The sequence below is a fragment of the Micrasema longulum genome, unplaced genomic scaffold (assembly GCF_059751315.1).
Source record: "Micrasema longulum isolate JH-2025_06_02 unplaced genomic scaffold, ASM5975131v1 h1tg001677l, whole genome shotgun sequence".
Classification (NCBI taxonomy): Eukaryota; Metazoa; Arthropoda; class Insecta; order Trichoptera; family Brachycentridae; genus Micrasema; species Micrasema longulum.
Window position 1 is genome coordinate 107,493 of NW_028278856.1, and position 20,471 is coordinate 127,963.

At 32.8% G+C, this 20,471-nt stretch overlaps 2 protein-coding genes across 3 annotated transcripts; one reads left to right on the plus strand and one right to left on the minus strand.

Annotated features, from left to right (window-relative positions):
• Positions 1 to 437: 437 nt before the first annotated feature.
• On the minus strand, positions 438 to 4,787 carry LOC148274336 (T-cell immunomodulatory protein). 2 transcript variants are annotated; one of them, XM_088237273.1, is made up of 3 exons: positions 4,535 to 4,787; positions 2,608 to 3,970; positions 438 to 1,408 (listed from the first exon to the last, which is right to left on the minus strand). In XM_088237273.1, exons 2-3 carry the CDS (start codon positions 3,953 to 3,955, stop codon positions 966 to 968), a joined length of 1,791 nt encoding a protein of 596 aa, XP_088093399.1. In that variant the 5' UTR covers positions 3,956 to 3,970; positions 4,535 to 4,787; the 3' UTR covers positions 438 to 965. The 2 variants fall into 2 exon arrangements, with proteins under 2 accessions (XP_088093399.1, XP_088093398.1); XM_088237272.1 differs by lacking the exon at positions 4,535 to 4,787 and adding an exon at positions 4,361 to 4,485.
• Positions 4,788 to 6,872: 2,085 nt separating this feature from the next.
• On the plus strand, positions 6,873 to 20,295 carry LOC148274337 (bifunctional 3'-5' exonuclease/ATP-dependent helicase WRN-like; the record flags this gene model as incomplete). Its single annotated transcript, XM_088237270.1, has 9 exons — positions 6,873 to 7,144; positions 7,245 to 7,296; positions 9,451 to 9,692; positions 12,030 to 12,156; positions 12,548 to 12,764; positions 13,492 to 13,688; positions 16,149 to 16,293; positions 17,405 to 17,533; positions 20,110 to 20,295. Coding segments are annotated over exons 2-9 (1,295 nt in total), but the record flags the coding sequence as incomplete, so codon positions are not given.
• Positions 20,296 to 20,471: the final 176 nt, after the last annotated feature.

Genomic DNA, 20,471 nt, shown 5'->3' on the forward strand with positions numbered 1-20,471 from the left:
CTACTTAAGTTTGTCACATTTTTACAATCTTATACAATATTTTTTATTTGCTGTTATAGACATTGCCAATACCAATGTTTTTTATTGCATTGTAGCGTCCATCATGTGGGCTGATCTATGGAACGCTAGCTTACTGAAAAGGGGCAGGAATAAATATGTTTGTAAATTAATACGAGCATATTATTCTCCCTCCCTTGTAAGCGAGTGTCTGGTTCTTTGTGCCAACTGAACCTATGGTAGGTCCGGTCCGGCTCTGATTTCAGGCATTAAAATAACTCGGAAAAACAGTATCAATGTAGGCGAATAAAATTAATGATTTATCTCTCTGGAACATAATATGTATAGTATATTATCCATGTGTGACTGTATTTTTCAAGCAGATAGTTGAACTTGCAGTAGCTCTTTTCAATATGCGATCAAAAATAAAACTTAACATACAAGTAAAAGTGTAATTAATTATGTTACTGAGTGATTTAAATAGTTTTTTCATTGGAAATGGAAAAATGAATGGCTGTGAAATAATTCATTAAACAAACATGTCAGCTGTAAATAAAGTAAATATCATACCAAGATCTTAGTATTCTATATTATCTTAAAGAACTTATCTATTTTTATACATAAACTAAGTTTTCCTAGGAAATATTTTTCAAGTCATGTAAATAGTGATTATAGTCACTTGACAGCCATATAACTTCAATAGTAGGATATAAATATTAAATTATTTCTCATAACTCAGGCCATTTACAAATTTCCATTAAGTATTTAATTTATAAAGCATATCATCTCAATGTAAGTATTTAATACGTGCTGTTGTATATTTTTATGTACTTCGTTATGTGGTCCAAACTGTGAAAACAAAATGTAAATAGACAATTTAGAATAAATTTGTTTGCAAATTAGAACTAAATATATTTTATTGAAAGTATGATTTTGTTTCATTTTTCATTGGACATTACGTGAACACTTTAAGATATGATTTCCTCATCGCTTCCATCATTATTAGCTGACAAGGCTTCGATACGATCATCACGCTTTTCTTTATAATGTAAAAATAAAACTACTAATGTTATCAGTCCGCAGATTCCTGTAAAAACGTAGACACTTTTTAAAATTATTTTGCTCGGCGTAACAAATAATTGAGCCTTCCAGTGCGATGGATCATCCGGGGGCCAGGGAATGACTATCACTTGGGAGTTGGGGATCAACTGAGTCCAAGTACGAGAACGATTAGACAGTCCTACTGTCAACGTATCCACAAAATTAGGGGTCCGATCGAGGCCAAACGTAGAAAATGGAAGATTCAACACAAAGTATGCAGACTGGGGAAGTTGGGTGCAGACTCCAGCTCGAGGTAAACCCTCCTGAGAAAGAGTGTGATATGATATCCTTGGTCCTGGTAAATTTGTTCCTGAAATTAAAAATAGCGCTTTCTATAAAGTGTCAGTATTTTCATATTACAACACTAAATAATATAATTAGACTGCTTCAGAAAAAATGTATCGATCTAAATCACTATAATATGAACCATTCTGATTACATTTTTGAAAAAAAAAATAATGGCCAGAACATCAATGAAAATATGGGGACCAATATTTCAACAAAGGATAAAAATTACTTTAGCAGAGTAATTTCAGAAATAAATAATTTTAAAAATATACATAATTATTGTTAATCCCATTACGGTTAGCTAATTTTAAAACAACTTGACACATGTACTTTAGAAATATATAATAATAAAAAAAACTGAGAAAATATGTACAAAATAGGTCTGTAATGAAGACAATCAAGTGTACTTGCTTAATCCAATAATAAGATATTACCAATAAAAATATATACAGGGGTTCTTTAACCTCTGTCACATCCAAAACCACGATGATCAGTATGGGCAAGAAGACATATTAGCATATTTAAAATAATATTTAGAATGCAGATTTTTTTAAAAATAAAATATTTAAAAAAGCAAATGGTTGCTTACTTCTGCAGGGGAGAAGCGAGGGGGGCTTGCCCATGTGGTTGACGGTGTATCAAACTCCCCCATCCCCTCTCCTCGCTTCTCTCGTGCAGAAGTAAGCAACCATTTGTTTTTTTAAATATTTTATTTTTGTAAATTTTATTTGTTTTAAAAATTTATTTTCATGTGCCAATGTCTTTTTGGTCATACTGATCATCGTGGTTTCGGATGTGACAGGGTTTAAAGAACACCCTGTATACAATATTATAACTTTTTGATGATACATAATTTAACCCTTAAGAAATTTTCAAGATAGAGAGATATTTCTTCAAATGTCTCAATATTTTTCATCACCATCATTCCCTTTCCGCACCTAATGGTGCATAAGGCACTGCATTGGCACACCAATCGCAGCGCAGCTTGATCTTTTGTTACATGAAGGTAAGATGATCAGTCTCACGCTTCAGGTACCAGTCCAGGGACTATGAAATATTTATAGTGTAAAAACACCCTTTCAAAGAAATATTTCATATCAACCATGCCGGGAACCGAACCTGAGACCTATTGCATGGTAGGCAAACGCGCTGACCATTACACCACAAGGCCGACAAAATATTGAATATTTTTACTTTATATTAATATATTTTGTAACTTACCATATGTGCCCTTTTTCTTTCCCAGAGTTCCAATTGTAATAGGAACTTTTTTATTGGTCAATCCTGTTAAAACCATGACTTTCATGAAGTTCGCATCATATTCAAGACTATTTTTAAGAGCGCCAATACTATATTCAGATGTAGTTTTATTTTGTTGCACCAGAATAAAGTCAAGGATCCCATCTTGATAGAAATCATAGAAAACTGAGAGAATTGTTCCTTTTCCAAATGGACCTAAAGCATTCCATAAAACTGTGTAAGTTCTTTTAATTCTGCCGGTCTCGCAATGAACATTTTCAAGTAAAAATGTCTGTGGTTCGGACGACTGCTCTTGCTGTAAAGTTACAAGTAAATCTGGGTACCCATCCATGTTGTAATCTCCTCCTCGCATAGTTATGGTGTCTCTGTACATTTCTCCGTTTGGAGGATAGAATCCCCAATTTTTAAATTCGGGATCCTGAAAGTTTATAATTAAGGTTTCCCAAACTGAATCATCGTTAATGAGGATGCTACAATTATGACAGAACTTATCGAAACAAATCGGAAGTAAGAGGTACAACTTTCCAGATAACTCAACGTCCAGGTATAAGGATTGGCCAATGTGTCCGCTCACTCCAATCGGTAATTCTATTTTACTATCGAAATAGAAACCGGGGTTGTAAACATTGCCCAGCCATATTTCGAAAGATGTAGGAGAAGTTATCAACAAATCAGAAGTATAATCACCGTTTATATCTAAAAAGGAATGTGAATGAGGCAAACGTACTTCGTGATAATGATTACTCAAAGGAATTTCAATCGGAGTAGTACGATTATGATTGAATACCCAAAAAGTTCTTATATTACGCGTATTGACTCCGAATAAGTCGATAATCATGTCTTGATTGTAATCCATGGCGAGTGGGTGTCCAACTGTTGTAGTGATGCAAGGAAGGTCTATTTCGGAACAATTTAGCTTGTCTTCTCCTCCCCAAATGATGCGAACATCATGCCATGAAGATGGTTGGACTAAATTACTAATATTTTGGGTAGTTATTAGTATATCCATGAACGCATCCCCGTCAAAGTCTCCTGGGACGACACTGGTGACTTTGTATTGAGTAAATGTGCATCTTAAGCCTGGCCCCGGTCGGAGTAAAGGCTCTTTTTCATTAGCTAAAAATATTTCCAGTATTTTCCCGTCATCTCGAATCATGAACACATCAGTAAGTTCATCAGAATTGAAATCCCCAAATGCTGCAGGTAATGCTTTTCTGTCGGTGCCAAAAACATTAGTAGAAATATCTACAGAATTAATTTTTGATATGAAAAGCACAAGAGACGTGAAGAGCAGCACAAATATTGCCATAGCGTAGATTATCACCTAGAAACAATTAATATATGTATAGAAAATGAATAATTTACATTCTAAATTGTAAAGTAAAATATCATAAGTACAATAAATGCACATATGCCAAAATTCAAAAATATTAGAGTGGATCTGAGTAAAAAAAAATATCAAAACAATACTAAAAACAACTACTATCAAGTAATTATGATCAATTGAAAGGTAATCACTCAATACAAAAATATTAGAACGGACATCTGAGACAAAATCATTTGAGGATCATTTAGATGGTAGACCTTTAAGCAGAATTTGAAAATAAAGGTTGTAGTAGCTTTATGGTATGTGACCAACCCTATGTGTTCATTTTACAATGAACTAATATTACAGGGTTTAATATAAAAATATGGGACACCGCGTTTATCATACCATGCATGTTGCTTTATTCTTATTATTCAAATACAGAACATGGCCAAAACCAGTCGTCTTATAAAACCCAGGACAGTTAATCACCCAAATAATTCTGCAAGGAACTAGTGAAATATTTTTTTTTGTAAACGTTATCTAACAAAATGTGTTAGAACATTTTTTTTTTAATATCACCTTGTCATGATTGCGTCTTTGAATAACACAAAATTAAATAATGGCACTTCACTACACTAATAATAATTCTATGACTACGGAATTCTTTATAGCCTGGAAGGGGAATTTTCGTTCAACTTTCTTTAATGCGTGGTAAAAAATATTATAAAAATTAAACTAAAACGACAGAAATATATACGAATGTAATAAATATTTAAATTCAATTGAAACAAAATAATAATACGTCAAGCCAAACGTCAAACCCAAACGTCTTAAGTCAAAATCAAAACAAAGATAGACCATAGAAAGACGAGTTAGAAAAACTGACCATAAACGATAACGTGCAAATAAATTCGTCGCCAGATAAGTATGCCTACGCTCATTTAGTGATCTACGAAAAGTCAAATGACCTATCCTAAAGAATTCCAGTTGTCTGACGAATTGACTAATGTACACATTCTGGATATTGTGACAAATGATTCTTACCTATTCAGAATCCATATCCGGGATTCTACCATTTGCAAATATCAGTTTGAGAGGAAGAGTTAAACATAGTTTTTTTGGATGCCTCATAAATGATTGTTCTACTGATTTCCTATCTGACCTCTCTGATATTAACATCCTATTTCCTATACATATTTTAACTCTCCTGTATCCACCCAATAAACGTGTATTTAAAATCCTATGTAAATATCTAGTTGTAAATGGTGTAAAGCTGTAAATATGTTTTATTATTATATGTATATATGATATATATTATATTAAATACTAACATACTAACTTGTACATATTATAACGATAACTATTGTAAATAATTATCATTTTGTGGGAGAAAGGTGGGACTCCTAGATAAATTTAGAAAAAACAGAAAGAGCTTCGCCGGCTATCTCGCAGATAGCGCTAATTAAAAAATTGTTTAAGTATAAATAAATTATCCAAATTAGTTAATTATCTTTCTTTTAATTATGTTTTAATTGACTTTAACACAACATTCATCTTCAGAAATATATAATAATCGTCCATGCTCATAATTTACTTCATCCGTACATATACACCCTCCGTATCATAAATTATAGTATATAGTAAACTGACCTGACCTTATTTTTTCCAATTCATTGTGTTGTATTATAAAAACTCTTAATTAAGTATTTAGGTTAATCATTATCATAATTAACATTCCCAATGTCTAAATATCATCAATAAAAATGTTTGTAAAGATATTCAAATGTATGTAAAGATATTCAAATGTATGTAAAGATATTCTAATGTAAATAAAACCTGTTGTCCTTGTTAGAATAGTTGTATTGTAATTCTTGTAAGTTCGGTATAATAATTATAATAAAAATAGTTTTTAAAAATACAGGAAAATGGAAGGGGAAGATATTGTGAAGAATACTTAATATTTTGTGGGTATTTCATTCCCCAAATCAAATTATTTAAATTTCATATTTTAATCTGGCAAAGAAAAAGGGTAGGGAGAGAGATACAACCCCCCATCACAAGGCACCTATCAAAATAGTATATAAGCAGTATAAAGGAGTTATTTGGGCTCTTACATCCCTTGCAATTAAGCTGTCCCCACTGAGACGTGGAGGCTCTCTCACTGAGACGGGGGAACTCTAGACCTTGTCACCAACCGAGACGTGGAGGGTATATTCCTCCCCCTGAGGAACTAGCTGCCAGCTATTTACAACTGAAGCAGCCTTCAAGCACCCGATTTCACCAGCCAGCCTGCCACCTCCAGGGTCAACATCACCCAGGAACCAACACCACATCACCAAGGGATCAAGATCAACCGACTCCATCATCAGCATCCATAACACCCACTTAAGTAACAGAATTATTTTCTCTCTTCCTTTAGTAGAGTCATAGTTTTAATTAAAATTAAGTTAGCATTATTTTAATTTTAATACACTTTATTTGTTGTTTCTTGTTTTATAACCTGCTATGTTTTATGCCTTCAACCATTTTAATTAATATACTTAAATTCATAACTATATACCTGTTTTTACTTCTCTCCACCTCTCTACCACCTTACCACGTTTAAAAATCAAGTTTGATCGGCAATTAAATACAGTGTCTAATAGATTTTAATTGTATTCAGTTATTACATCTCTCGGAAGAAGAAAGGTTGTAATACAATTAATATTTTGATGTTATTCTCGTAAAAATATTTGTTGTCTATTGTTTGTTATTCCTTTATGTTTATGTTGTTCTTATATTTATTGTAAATTAATGGAACTTGATTCTGGCCGATGTTATCAAGTTTTGGTGGAAGGCCCTAATAAAGAAAAAAAAACATTGTAGATTGTCTCTGAGAGATTCGCTGCATTTATCCATTTATGACTTTATCTTTATGTTTACGTCATGTCATTTCTCAAAGAGCCGCGAAAGTCTATATGTGATTTCATTAATTATTGATACTGTTTTTTCTGTTGATTTAATAAAAAAAAATTGTCAGATCGGTATATTTGACTAAAATTTGATATCTGTACTTTATCTATCTATAAAATCTTAGGTTCAAACACAGACTACAGATATCTTGCGATAAAAAGATATTTTGCGATAAAAAGCAAAATATTTTTTCTTTACAAAATTCAACATAAATGAACGTATCATCATACATTCGAGGTTTGTTTAACTTCTCTTTATTTCTTTCTTCTAAAGGTCATATTTAGTACATTTTATTCAATGAAATGTTACTTTTAAATGTTTTCCGTTATCATTTCAGATGTCGGTTACTAAAAATCGAGACGCTGTAAACATTTCTCGGCTTGAAGAAGGTATTTGAATTTGCTAATCACGTATTATTTTTATCTTCAAAAAATTATGTTTCTATTCTTATAAAATAAAAGTCAAGATCCTCAGCGAACCCCGAAAACGATAAGTTATAATTCAAAATAAGGGAAGGGTGTCTTGTCAATTATAATTATTGTATTGTTTACAACCGTGTCCCGAACCGGTTGTAGTTGTAGTCCCGTAATAGGTAATAGTATCACGAACACGGATCAGAGACCCAAAATTGGAATATTTAGGTAAATGAACACAATTGGTTTACCTATTTAAGCCCCGCATCTTAGATTTCTTTAAGCAGAATCACTATTTAGATTATGATTTTTTTAAAAGAAAACCCAACAAGAGATTGAATCTGATACGCTCGTAATATTAAGAATTAAATTATCATTATTATTTTTCCAAAATCATTAAAATATTTACAATATTTTGCTAAAATAGTCCGCTATACCGCACTGCCTCACTTGTTTGATGTATCCTTAGTGCTTAAGTAATTGGTCTGTAATTTTTCATATTATGTGACTTTTCAAATATATAAATAAATGAAATGTATAAATACACAAAGCACCGAACTAAACTAATACTAATATAAAACAAAGAACATACATATGAACATACAAAATGACTCGCCTACAATCTGTATTGAATGCCGCAGCGAGACTTATTTTCGGAATCTCTAAGTTCAGTCATATCACTCCACTACTTCGGGAACTACACTGGCTACGTTTTCCACAGAGGGTCGAATACAAACTCTGTTGGCCTATGTCACTGCACAACTCTGCTCCGGAATATCTAAGGGAACTATGCATTCCAGATGAACTAGCTGACAGGCGTCTCACGCTTAGATCAGCTACGTCTACGGCGAGAGGAAAAGTTATTATACCTCTACGCAAACAGCGCACTAAATTTAGTGAACACGCATTTGCGGTCGCAGGCCCTATGGCATGGAATGCTCTCCCAGCAGAGGTGCGAGGCTGTGAAAGTGAAGTGATGTTTTGTAAAAAACTTAAAACCCACTTGTTCTCTAAATCATTTGAATAAATCCGAAGCATGTGACAGCAAAATAAATTGTTTTTTAATTAAATTACAAATTTAAAAACTTCAATAAAATTCATTTAACAATAGAATCACTATGTAAAGCACCCTTGAGGTATTTTATTACGAAAATAGCGCTATATAAGTTATCCATAATAATAATAATAATAATGTCTTATAAATAAATTACTTAATGATTTGTCACATATGTATTTAATGTTAATTAAATCACCAACCAGAACAGTCAAATAGATGCAAGGCATCCTGAAAACCCTGCAATAGTGGAACACTTTATAGACACAGAACATCCTTTCGCCTTCGGACCAAAGGTTTTGCATAAACCTAGAAATAACAGTGCGCGAATAATAAAACAGGCAGTTGAAATACAAAAACACCCAAATAACATTAACAAAGACGATGGGCTGAAAAAACTCAACATGGTTCATGGCACTACACACTTACAAAAAGGACACGGAATGTGCCAACTGCGACACGGTACATAAACATATTTTTTTTATAAAAACACACAGTTTACCCTGAAAATGGCTCCCACAATGGTAGCCGAAACGTTGGAACGAATCCAACTTACACGAGATCACCCAAAAATGGTACTAATTACCAATTATTTATTATTATTTTGGTTGGTTGGATGAAATTCAAGAATGATTTAATTGAAAAGTCCCAAGTCAAAATTTATGAATTTCAAAGTAAGAATGTCATCGCAATCATAGTTAAAAGCGACATAATCAACCGGGAAATTTGTTCACTTACTGTCAATAAATCCGATACTACAATGTTCTAAAATTTCACATATTTCCTCAAAGTGCCCTCAAAAATTCTTATTGCGATAAGCATTTTGACTATGGCAAATTACCACAGTGTAATTAAATAATCTGATTGCATGACTCGAGTCTAAAATCACTTTGACATGTCATATAAAAAAAAACGCTTGATCTGATAATAATGGACAAAACACAAATAACTGTGTTTCTCTATCCAATATTTTTTTACTTAGGCCACTTCGAAAATTCGCTCTTCAATTGCTATGAAGCAATAAGACAGCTAAGAAAAGTGTACAAAAAATCAAATAAATATTTTTTTTGTTGCAGATAAACCTCCTAAGAACTGTGTTGAAGTTCTTGAATCTTATTTTGGGTATTCAAAGTTTCGGCCTATGCAATGGCAAATAATAAAGTCTATTATAGAAGAGAAAAGGGATAATTGCGCAGTGATGGCGACCGGGTATGGGAAGTCTCTGTGCTATCAGTTCCCGGCTGTAATGACTCAACGCTTGACTGTTGTTATTTCTCCTCTCATCTCTCTCATGGAAGATCAAGTACAATCACTAGAGGTAAGTTTGACTTGGAAGTAATTTGGAGATAATCACACCTATGGCAGCTGCGTAAAGAGTTGTAAGTTGAAATTATCACCTTTTCAGGACAGCAGTCAGTTAAATTGGAAATTTCCAATTTTGAGATGAGTTAACAATGATGCAATTAACCTATGTGAAAATATAGTATTCATAATCTACTTCAAGTAATTTATTTCAGTCAGATCATTTGCACACCTCATAGTCCGATTATTATAGAATATGTTCTTCAGAAATATCTCACTGCTACTTTAAGCTAGCGATATCGAGACACTATAAAGTAAAACTGATATTTATTTACAAGAATGTGTATATTTGTATGAAAATTCAAAGCATCTTCGTTAATAACCTGTAATTAAACATGTTTAGAAAAAAAATTGTATGTGATATGTTCTATTTTTCATACTCAATTTCAAAACAGAATAAGAATTCTCAAAACTCAATTTTAGTTTGTAGATAAAATTGAAGATAAATGTTAACTTCCCTTTGTAATACAGGCCCTGATGGTGCACTGCATTAGAAAAGTACACGTAGTGTATCTAGATCATGTTGACAGGAAGATAAGAGGATCAGTCTTGCGCTTCAGATGTCAGTCCGGGACAGTGAAATATTGCAGTGTAAAACCACCTTATGAGCAAATATTTCATGTTGACTCCCAGGAATCGAACCTAGGACCGCAAGCATGGTAGGCGAAAACCCCAACCACTATACAACGAAGCGCACTTTTCTCCACTAAATTTCCTTTATCTGAATTTTTACCTGAGAGTAGTCATGGAGTCAAAAACAGTCGTCCAGGATTATGGTTATATTTCATACACGGGACTGTATTCTTCATCTGCCCGGGCACAGACTATACAGAATACTCGTAACATTCTAATGTCATACAATTCTTATAATATGAATGAATGAAGTATTTTTTTTTTTTGTATATTGGTATTTTTTATGTTATGTAATGTTTCTGGGGGTTTATGCTAGAAGTGCCTATGTCCGATTTTGATCAAAATGAGTTAGCCATATCAAAGCACTTCTAAATAACCATTCTTTAAGTGTTATAAGTTGCAGTCACTTTTAGAAACTGACAAAAACATGTTTATTCAAAAAAGTGTTTCCACATATTTTATAGAAAGAAATATCTGTGTTGAATACACATGTTTTTGTCAGTTTCTTAAAGTGACTGTATGATAGGTGCACAAATGTCGAAATCCGTGAACTTTGTAAGACTGAGACATGCATTATCGACAGAAACTTTGTAAGACTGAGACATGCATTATCAGAAAGGGGTGCTGCGTTGGTTTGGACATGTAGAGCGAATTGACAGCGAAAGAACGGCTAAAAGGATCTACCATGCGAATGTTAATGGATGCAGAAAACGAGGAAGATCGAGAAAGATATGGTATGATCAAGTCCATCAAATACTTGAAGATAGACATGTCAAAAGTAGGAATAATCGGCATGCGTGCATGAGAAGATATATGAATGTAAAGGAAGCGAGGTCCGTATTCAAAGATAGAGTGATGTGATGTTTTATCCTCTCTGCCTACCCCTACGGAGACACGAGGTGATGGTTTGTTGTTGAATTGAGCAATAAGGGTATTGCGATTTTTCATGTATGAAGTTCATTACCAAACTGTACCAAAAATATCTTGTTATTTTCAATAGTGAAAGAAATGCATCTGTAAGATTTTGTTAGGGGAGCGCCAGTTGCAGATGACAAAAGAAACAATGTTAATGTTTGATGTTAAAATTACAGCGCAAAGAAATACAATTTGCAGTACCTTGATATTATAATTTATTATAATAAATACTGATTTAAAAAATAGTTTGGTATGTAATATCAACAGTGAAATAATTTAAGCACGCTTTGATAAAAAATAAAATTATATTAACTATTTATTTGTCAAAACGCGATCTCTCTATGTACGATGCACAAATGTCGAGATCCGTATATTATGTAAGGCATTATTGACAACATCAAAAAAGGAGCTCTGCGTTGGTTTGAACATGTAGAGCAAATGGACAGCGAAAGGACGACTAAAAAGATTTACACGAATGTCGATGGATGCAAAAATAGAGGAGACTGAGAAATGACATGTCAAATGTCAGAATAATCGGCGCGCATGCATGAGAAGATGTATGAATGTAAAGGAAGCAAGATCTGTATGCAAAGACAGAGTGATATGGCATTCTGTCCCCTCTGCCTACCCTTGCGGAGAAACAGCATGATGATTTGTTTGTTTTGTTTTGAACTATTCATTTCTCCTGACAGGGTGTGTGTAGGTTGTTTTTGAAAATCTATACTTTTCCATGAATTTTTTTTAGGTTGCAAATATTCCGGCTTGTTTTCTAGGAACAGCGCAAAATAAAAAGAATGACACTGTACGGGAACTTTTGAATGGAGAATTTCGCCTTGTGTACATGACTCCTGAGTATGCATCCAGTGAAGTAGGTAATTTTATTTTCATTTTTTACATTTTTTTGATTACGTGTTTAAGAAACGTGCTAGAAAGCCTATCAATTCTTGAAACTACCAACAAAACTTACTTATCATCATCAATTTGTGTATTATACGGCACAGTATTCATTGGGTCAAATCTTGCACAAGATCTTGTACCATTTTCTGACTCATACAAGCTTTAAAAGCTTTAAACTGGCGACCTTTTCTTGCATTATCAACCAAGCTGAAACGCCATTGATTTTGTTTATGGATCTTGTATACTAAATCATTAATCTCATTAGGCAGAGATTGCTTGATTTTAAATAGCGCTGAGTATTTAATATAAGTTTTAATGCTAGTTAAAACTTTTCTGTTTAATTTTTTTCATAATGTATTTTTTCAGGCTCGAAATTGCTTTCTCAAGTATATGAAGAAAATGGTATCGGTGTGTTGGCCATTGACGAGGCTCACTGCGTGTCTCAGTGGGGTCACGACTTTCGCCCGGCATACAGACATTTGGGGTCACTCAGGCAGCTATTGCCAACTGTTCCAATATTGGCCGTGAGTGCCACAGCCACGGAAGAAGTTCAACAAGACATCATCAAATCTCTGAATTTAAAGTGAGACTTTTCATATCTATTTTTATTGAAAGACGGACCGAGTTATTAGTTTCAGATGATACTAAATTAACTAGTCAAAATCGGTATAAAATATCATTGTCTAAATTTATTGCAACAGAGAGGGAAAATATTTTTGAGAATAGAATATGGAAGTCTAGACATTTACAGGGCTTATGACAGGCGCCGTGACGCAGTTGGTTAGACAGCTAACTGTGAAACTGTCGTTGCGGGTTCAATTCCCGCCAGTTGCGAGAAGGAAATCCTAGAATGATTTTTTCTAAATTGATCTGGGTGTTGTGGGGTATTTTTCATAATTTCCTAAAATAAGTAAATGTACCCACATAGATATATGGGTACATATTAATACATAATTTGCGGGCTCTCTGTGACATTAAACGATTAATTCTTAAATATGAACTTCCCCCTGCAAATTTACTCGGAATTTGGTGATTGGTTAAAATTATATTTTATCCTATACTGTATCCTTTGATCATTTTACTTCTAGAGAATTTTGTTCAAATAAAATTAAAATGATTTTTTGGTACATTCCCTGCATTGAGACTATTCACAGTGTCTTACAATAGTAATGTTTCTAAATTTGTAATAAAAACAAACCATCACGCTATTTCCCGCAATGATATGCAGACAAGATAGAACGCCGTACCACTCTGTCACAGTTATATTTAACTGCTCTTAAAATTTACTGTACTTTTTTTATGATTTTCAGAAATCCTCAAGTGTTGTGTTCTGGATTTGATAGACCCAACTTGTATTTCAAAGTTGTAAAGAAGTCCAACGATCCTTACAGAGACATAACACAAGTCCTTCAAGCTGAACACAAGTGTTTCAATATTTCCAATTCCTCCGTTATCATTTACTGTTTGACCAGAAAAATTACTGAAAAAATTGCTCAAATTTTAAAAGGTATAGAAAATTCTTTAACCATAAATCATAGTAAACTGATTTTCGTGTTAGATGTTTTAATCACTTGAAACGTGATGCGTTAATATTTTTGTTTGACGAGTGCTCTCGATTCACTGGCTGCTAGAAGGTATCTTGATTAAGGAAATTGAGTAGAGATAAGTCCGCCTAGTTGTGTTGTGGTTGACGCGTTCGTCAACCTTTCTTGAGGTGTTGGGTTCGATTTCTGGTAGGGTGGATGAGTAATGTTCATTTTAAAGGTTATTTAAACTATAATATTTTATTGTTTCTGGACTGGCATCTGCGTAAAACTGATCACCTTAGCTTCATGTAACAGATGATCAATATACGCTGCGTCTGGTTTACTAATGCACTGCCCTATACACCACTGAGTGTGGTTAGGGAATGATTATAAAAATCACTAGTTACTACTATGAAAATCTTCATGAAGGAATTAATTCAATCAAACACTGATTTAAGTCTAATAATTTGATTTATTTGATGGTTTTTAACCAAAAAATCGGACAATTGTTACACCTCAGTAGTTCGAAAATTCCCTAATAAGATTAACAATTATCCAATTAAAATAAATGTTGTTTATATATTTAAAAATAAACTGATGTTGTAAGAGTATTGTTTGCCAACTTACATTTTCAATCAGTCCTTTAAACCCTTAACACTCGAATGCTGTTGTAGTCAAATGTTTTTTTGTGTAAAGATGATTTTGTTAAATTTAACTTACCAGGAGTTTTGTTGGATAGGTTGTGTGTGTGCAAATGAAAGATTCACTTACATATTGCATGAAGTTTATTACTAAAGTCTGTTCATTATTAAAAGAAATTCCAAAAAAACAAACCAGCTGCGTTATATCCGACGGAGGATAACCTATTTCACACATATCATTTTAATCTAAACGGCATGGTAAAATTATAATGGATTAACATTTCTTAGAACTATTTTTTGAAAGACCACCCATATATTAGCCTATGCAGAGGACCTCGACTTAATCTTCAAAACTATGCCGGGATTAAAAGATGATTTCTGAAAGCTAGATATGGCTGCAAGTGACATGGGTTTTGAAATAAATACATCTAAGACTAAATAAATGTTAGCAAGAAAGTCACAAATAAACTATGCACAGCAGGCAATTGACGTTGGGTCACGCCACATAGACAATGTTAACTCCTTTAAATATTTAGGTACTGAAATGACTAATGATAACAATTATAGTACCGAGATTAGAGCACGACTATCGGCAGCAAACAGATGTTATTATGGCTTGTTTAAACATCTGGGATCCAAATTGATCACTAGGAAAACTAAGACCATTATTTACAAAACTCTCCTCAGACCGGTCATTGCATATGGTGCCAAATGCTGGGTTATGACCAAAAGGGATGGAAACATGGTATTAGTATTTGAAAGAAAAATATTAAGGAAGATATTTAGTGCTGTCAACCAAAACGAAGTGTGGAGGAGACGGTTTAATCATGAATTAGAGGCACTGTATAGCGAACCCAATATTGCACAATTCATAAAAATAAGAAGATTACAATGGTTGGGCCATGTGCACAGAATGAATGATAACCGTACCCCAAAAAAGATTCTTTATACCACTCCGGAAGGCAGACGAAGCAGAGGCAGACCAAAATTAAGATGGCTGGATAATGTGGAAAGTGACATTAGAGCAATTGGCCAGACGAACTGGAGAAGAGCCGCAGGGTGCAAGGAGGAATGGAGACAGATTCTGGGGGAGGCCAGGCCCACAACGGGCTGTAGCGCCACTGATGATGAACATTTATTAGATTCGATTTGGCAATTTTTGGACACAGTGCGATGTATGCAAATTTGATTCTATGCTCCTTCTAGTATATTATAAATCTATGGTATCAGAGTTGTTTTGTGTATAAATGGGTAATGTGTCTGTTATTTAATTATCCTTTGGTGTAAAATTGTACTTACTGCTGAAAGATAGGTCAATTTGTAATTCAATAATCTTTTTGTGTCTTTTAGTGTAAAAATATGTTTATCACAATAGATAAATAGTTGATGATGAAAAGGGAAATAGTAAAATTCCAAGTGGAAGAAAAGAAATGCGAACACATTGCGAAACTTGCAAAAGCGAATAAGAAAATAATGATGATGGTATAGAACAAAATGAACTTTATAAATGTACGATTAGCGAAATAGTGTGTTTTTTTGGGAGCTCTAATTATTCCATATGTACAAAATATATTATAAACATATCAGCATTTTTTCACTTGCAGTTCTTGGCAATGTTAACATAATTACTCAACAGTTCGCCTATAAAGGTCGAAAAAATCTAACAATATATGGAAGGTTTCAAAGTGCTAAACTTAAAATAATAAATCTTCATGTGCATTATAATCCTTACATAACCTATTTTGTAAATGTAAAATTAACAGTAAATAGATGGAATTTATTTTATTTTACAATTTTTAGATGGTGGTTTAAAATGTGATAGTTATCATGCGGGATTATCAATCAATGTACGAAGAAATGTTCACAAACAATTTTTGAAAGATGAAATTAAAATCATTGTAGCAACGATTGCTTTTGGAATGGGAATAGATAAGCCAAATGTCAGGTATTGAACCCTATATTATATCTTACATGTTTATGATATCGACTCGATGGCTTCTCTCATCAACATAAAAAACCTGCAAAAGGAAATCGAGTGGAGTTTGCCTTGCAGTGTGGTGGTGGACGCGTTCGCCTAGGTTAGATGAGATGAGCATTTAATTTTCATTCAGACAGGCACCGCGGTGCAGTCGGTTAGACGGCTGACTCTGAAACTGGTGCTGCGGGTTCGATTCCCGCGAGTTGCAAGAAAAAAATCCGTGGTAATTTTCTCAATGGGTTGTGGTGTATTTTCATCAACCTCCTTCCATATCCCTTCTTCCCCACCTGCTGACTGATCTCTTAATAATTGGACGGAATATTATCTTTAGATATTTTTTTTATCACTACTTTTTATGAAAATAACCTGAAATTAAATGCACAGACAGTAATTAATCAATCTAAATCTTCTAATGATGAAAATTAATTTATTAGGTGTAAACTTTAAGAAATCTGTCTATCGCTTTATTGCCAGAGCATTAAAAAAAACATAATTAATATCAACATATTTACAAAATAGATTCTCATTCTGATATAAGATTTTTATGCAATGTATTGGGTGTTAACATAAGGTCTGTCCATTTTTTTCTGTCCAAAATTACAACAAAGTCAATAATGTACTCTCCTTCATTATTTCATAACAAATTAGCCAATAATTCGTAGCATCTTCACCGTACACTACGCGCATATATCGTGAACACCTTTGGCAGCTTTATTCCTCGATTGAATGCGAACAGGAGGTGTCGAAAATGCTCACTTTCATCTACTGACATTCCATTTTGAAGGCTTCTAATCAAATTAAATAATATATTTAATGTTAAAGCAAACACAATATCTTATAGTGCAGAAAATTTTCTTTCAAATGACATATAACCTTTATCATTTTGTTTTACTTTTGGTGCACATTTTTAAATTTGGAAAAAAACCAACACAACTTATGTTTGCACCTTACAGAAAGTAGAAATAAAATAACATATTTTAAAGTATAACCATTTAAAATATGCTACCGATATGTTAAATATGCGATTTGTAGTATTTTGTCATTTACTGTCGAACAATTTGTTTCAACAATTTTAAAGGTGTGTTATTCACTATGGAACATCATGCGACATGGAAGGCTATTACCAGGAAGCAGGCAGAGCTGGTCGAGATGGAAACCCATCCCTCTGTATCCTGTATCATTCCCCAAGTGACTTTGTCACACACAAGTATGTCATTCTACTTCAATTTTTTACTAGCAAACAGTTTTAGAAAAGGGTAAAAAATAATTGTGGATGCTGGTGTTCATATGTCTATCATCTTAAGTTACACTTAACACTAACTATAGAATGTTATACATTGTTATAACCGGTTACAGCTACCTACTTATTATTTTATTGAGAAAAATGACAGAAATTTTATAAATAAACAACTGTAATGATTAGTGCATTTATTTAGTTAAAGTTTTTACAAATATAACAGTAGATAATGTTACATTTTAAGGAGAAAAATAATAGCTTCTTCTTATTTTGTGGTTTTTTTTTACCTCGCTACTGGGTTCTAGCTTTCTCTCTTTTTTCTCACATTAAAAATTAGAGGGTGTCGATAAGGATAGGGGAGGGGGTAATTGTGTAGAAAATAGGGCTTTGACTTAAGTTTAATTGGTTATTTATTATATTTAAATTTTGTTTGACGGTTTTATTTATTTCTAGAATTTCCAAATTATTTAGTTCAGTAGTTTTGTTATTTCAATTCCGTCTTCACAATTAAAAGAAGTAGTTATTTGTCAAAATATAGTCAGCAAATTCTGAAAAATTGTTAATGCTGAGGCATCTCATGTGTTCCTTATTCTTACTCTTTTTATACATATCTATATACGTACATATACATCGATATATATAAATCTTATTCTTACACTTTTTATACATTACATATTTTTGACAAAATTTACCCATGTATTGTAACATCAATGTATTAGGGCTTGGCGTGTCAAAATTCTGAAAAAACCTCGCTCAACCCTAGTGCCTTGTCACATCTAAGAATAATTATAATTTTGGTTCCCCTGATAAATGAAAGAGTTTTGTTTTTGAACTATTTATTTATTATTATCAAAAATCAAAAATAAATCATTATTTACAGTATTTTGAATTTGTCTAAATTTTTACAGACAAAATACTGGATTTTACCCCCTAGGGCAGCGATTTCCAACCTTTTACCATGCGCCTCCCCCAACTTTCTCTAAATTTATTTGAAATAAAAATAATAAATAAATAAAGATAATTTTTCTGCCAAATAATATGCTTTCACGTAATTAAGTTTAATACAAACAATTTTATATTATTGATAAGAAATAAAAAAAATATTTGAATTACATGTGAAATTGGTAAAAACTAGTAATTTGGCCACTGTACAGTCCTCCTCAGAAAGGTTTCCCTAGTGAGGACTCTTAAATTATCTTTTTATGCAAAATATTTTATGTAGTAAATAATTTAAAAAAATCATGTATAAAAAAATAATGGATGTGTTTTTTCATAATTAACTTACAAAAGTGTATCAGCATTGCAGCTGCTAACGCTCGAACCCCCCACTACCAAGTCCAGTACAGTCGTAAATATATGAGCGAAGAGAGCGCGTAAATGATGCGTGTCATCCAAAATTTCTTAGGTTAGGTTACGCATTACCGTATTGTGGCCCGACTCGCGGCGTAGTGATCAGCGCATTTGCCTACCATGCAAGAAGTCTCTGGTTCGATTCCGGACAAGGTTAACATGGAATATTTATTTAATGAGGTGTTTTACACTAGAGTATTCCATAGTCCCTGGACTGGCACCTGAAGCGTAAGACTGATCAACTTATCTTTATATAACAAAAATGATCAAGATACGCTACGATTGGTGAACCAATGCAGTGCCTCATGCACCACTAGGTACGGAAAGAGAATGATAATGATTTATTGGAGTATGATTTTAGAGGGATAAAATAGGAGAGGAAGGATTTGTGTAGTAAAGTCTCCCAATTCAGGCACATTTTCGATAACTTACATATTTGAAGATGTTGATAAACCTGTAAGATTCATGTAAACTATATTATATCGTGTGGCTATGATGTCACACTAGTCTGCATACGATACAATACTTGATATATCTCTAATTTTTTATAATGATGAAGTTGGGTTTTTTGTAATCTCTAAATATGCATTTTCACACCGGATTTTGAAAGTAAAATTTAAATAACCATGCTAGATTTTAATGCAAAAAATATTTATCTTTGCTACAGGAAGAATTAATGAATGTAAGATGACCGGGGTATTTATGATTTTAAATTTATTTTGCTTTAACAGGGCTAAATTATGTTCATTTTTAAAAATTATGGAAAATTGAGTTTTTCTACTGACATTTCTTGGTGGAACTGCATTTTAATTATAATAATAAAAATACTTTACAGTTTGCTTAAAATTAAAATACTTTATACCAGTCTGACGATGTCGGTCACGACGAAACCCGGTCACTGGTAAAAAAAAAAATAAATTATAAAATAATTATAAATAAAAGTGGAATAAAACTATAAAGTATTTTTATTATTATAATTATGGAAAAGGAATTATTTCACAATATGTTTCCTTGTTTTTTTTTCGAATTCCTGATCCTGAATATTCTGTCTTTTGCTTGTGGTAACACGATGTTACATCACGTGCGCAAAGGAATTATTTACCACGGTCTTTTGAGAGATATGCATTAAAAATGTCTTATTTCAAATAGATATTTCAGTATTGTTTTTAATTATGCATATTTTTTATTTTTTTTAGATTTTTACGAGATTCCAGTAGAATGTCTCAGGGTGCGAAATCCCGCAAAGAATCTCTTAATATGGAAATGAAGCGATACGTCACCACGAGAGATTGCAGAAGGCATTTGATTGTATCATACTTTGAGAAAGACAAAGAAGCTTCCACTGTACCGCAAACAAATTGCTGTGATAATTGTACAATTAAGTGAGTAAAAAATATACCTACTGTCTTATTATTTATTTAATTTTATAAATTCCTTGATATTTCTTCTCTCAATGTTCATCATTATGGTGCATTTAACCAGATTATTTTGTGAGAGGTGTGATGGTTAGTCACATTTTGTATTAGGGAACTATGCATTCCAGATGAACTAGCTGACA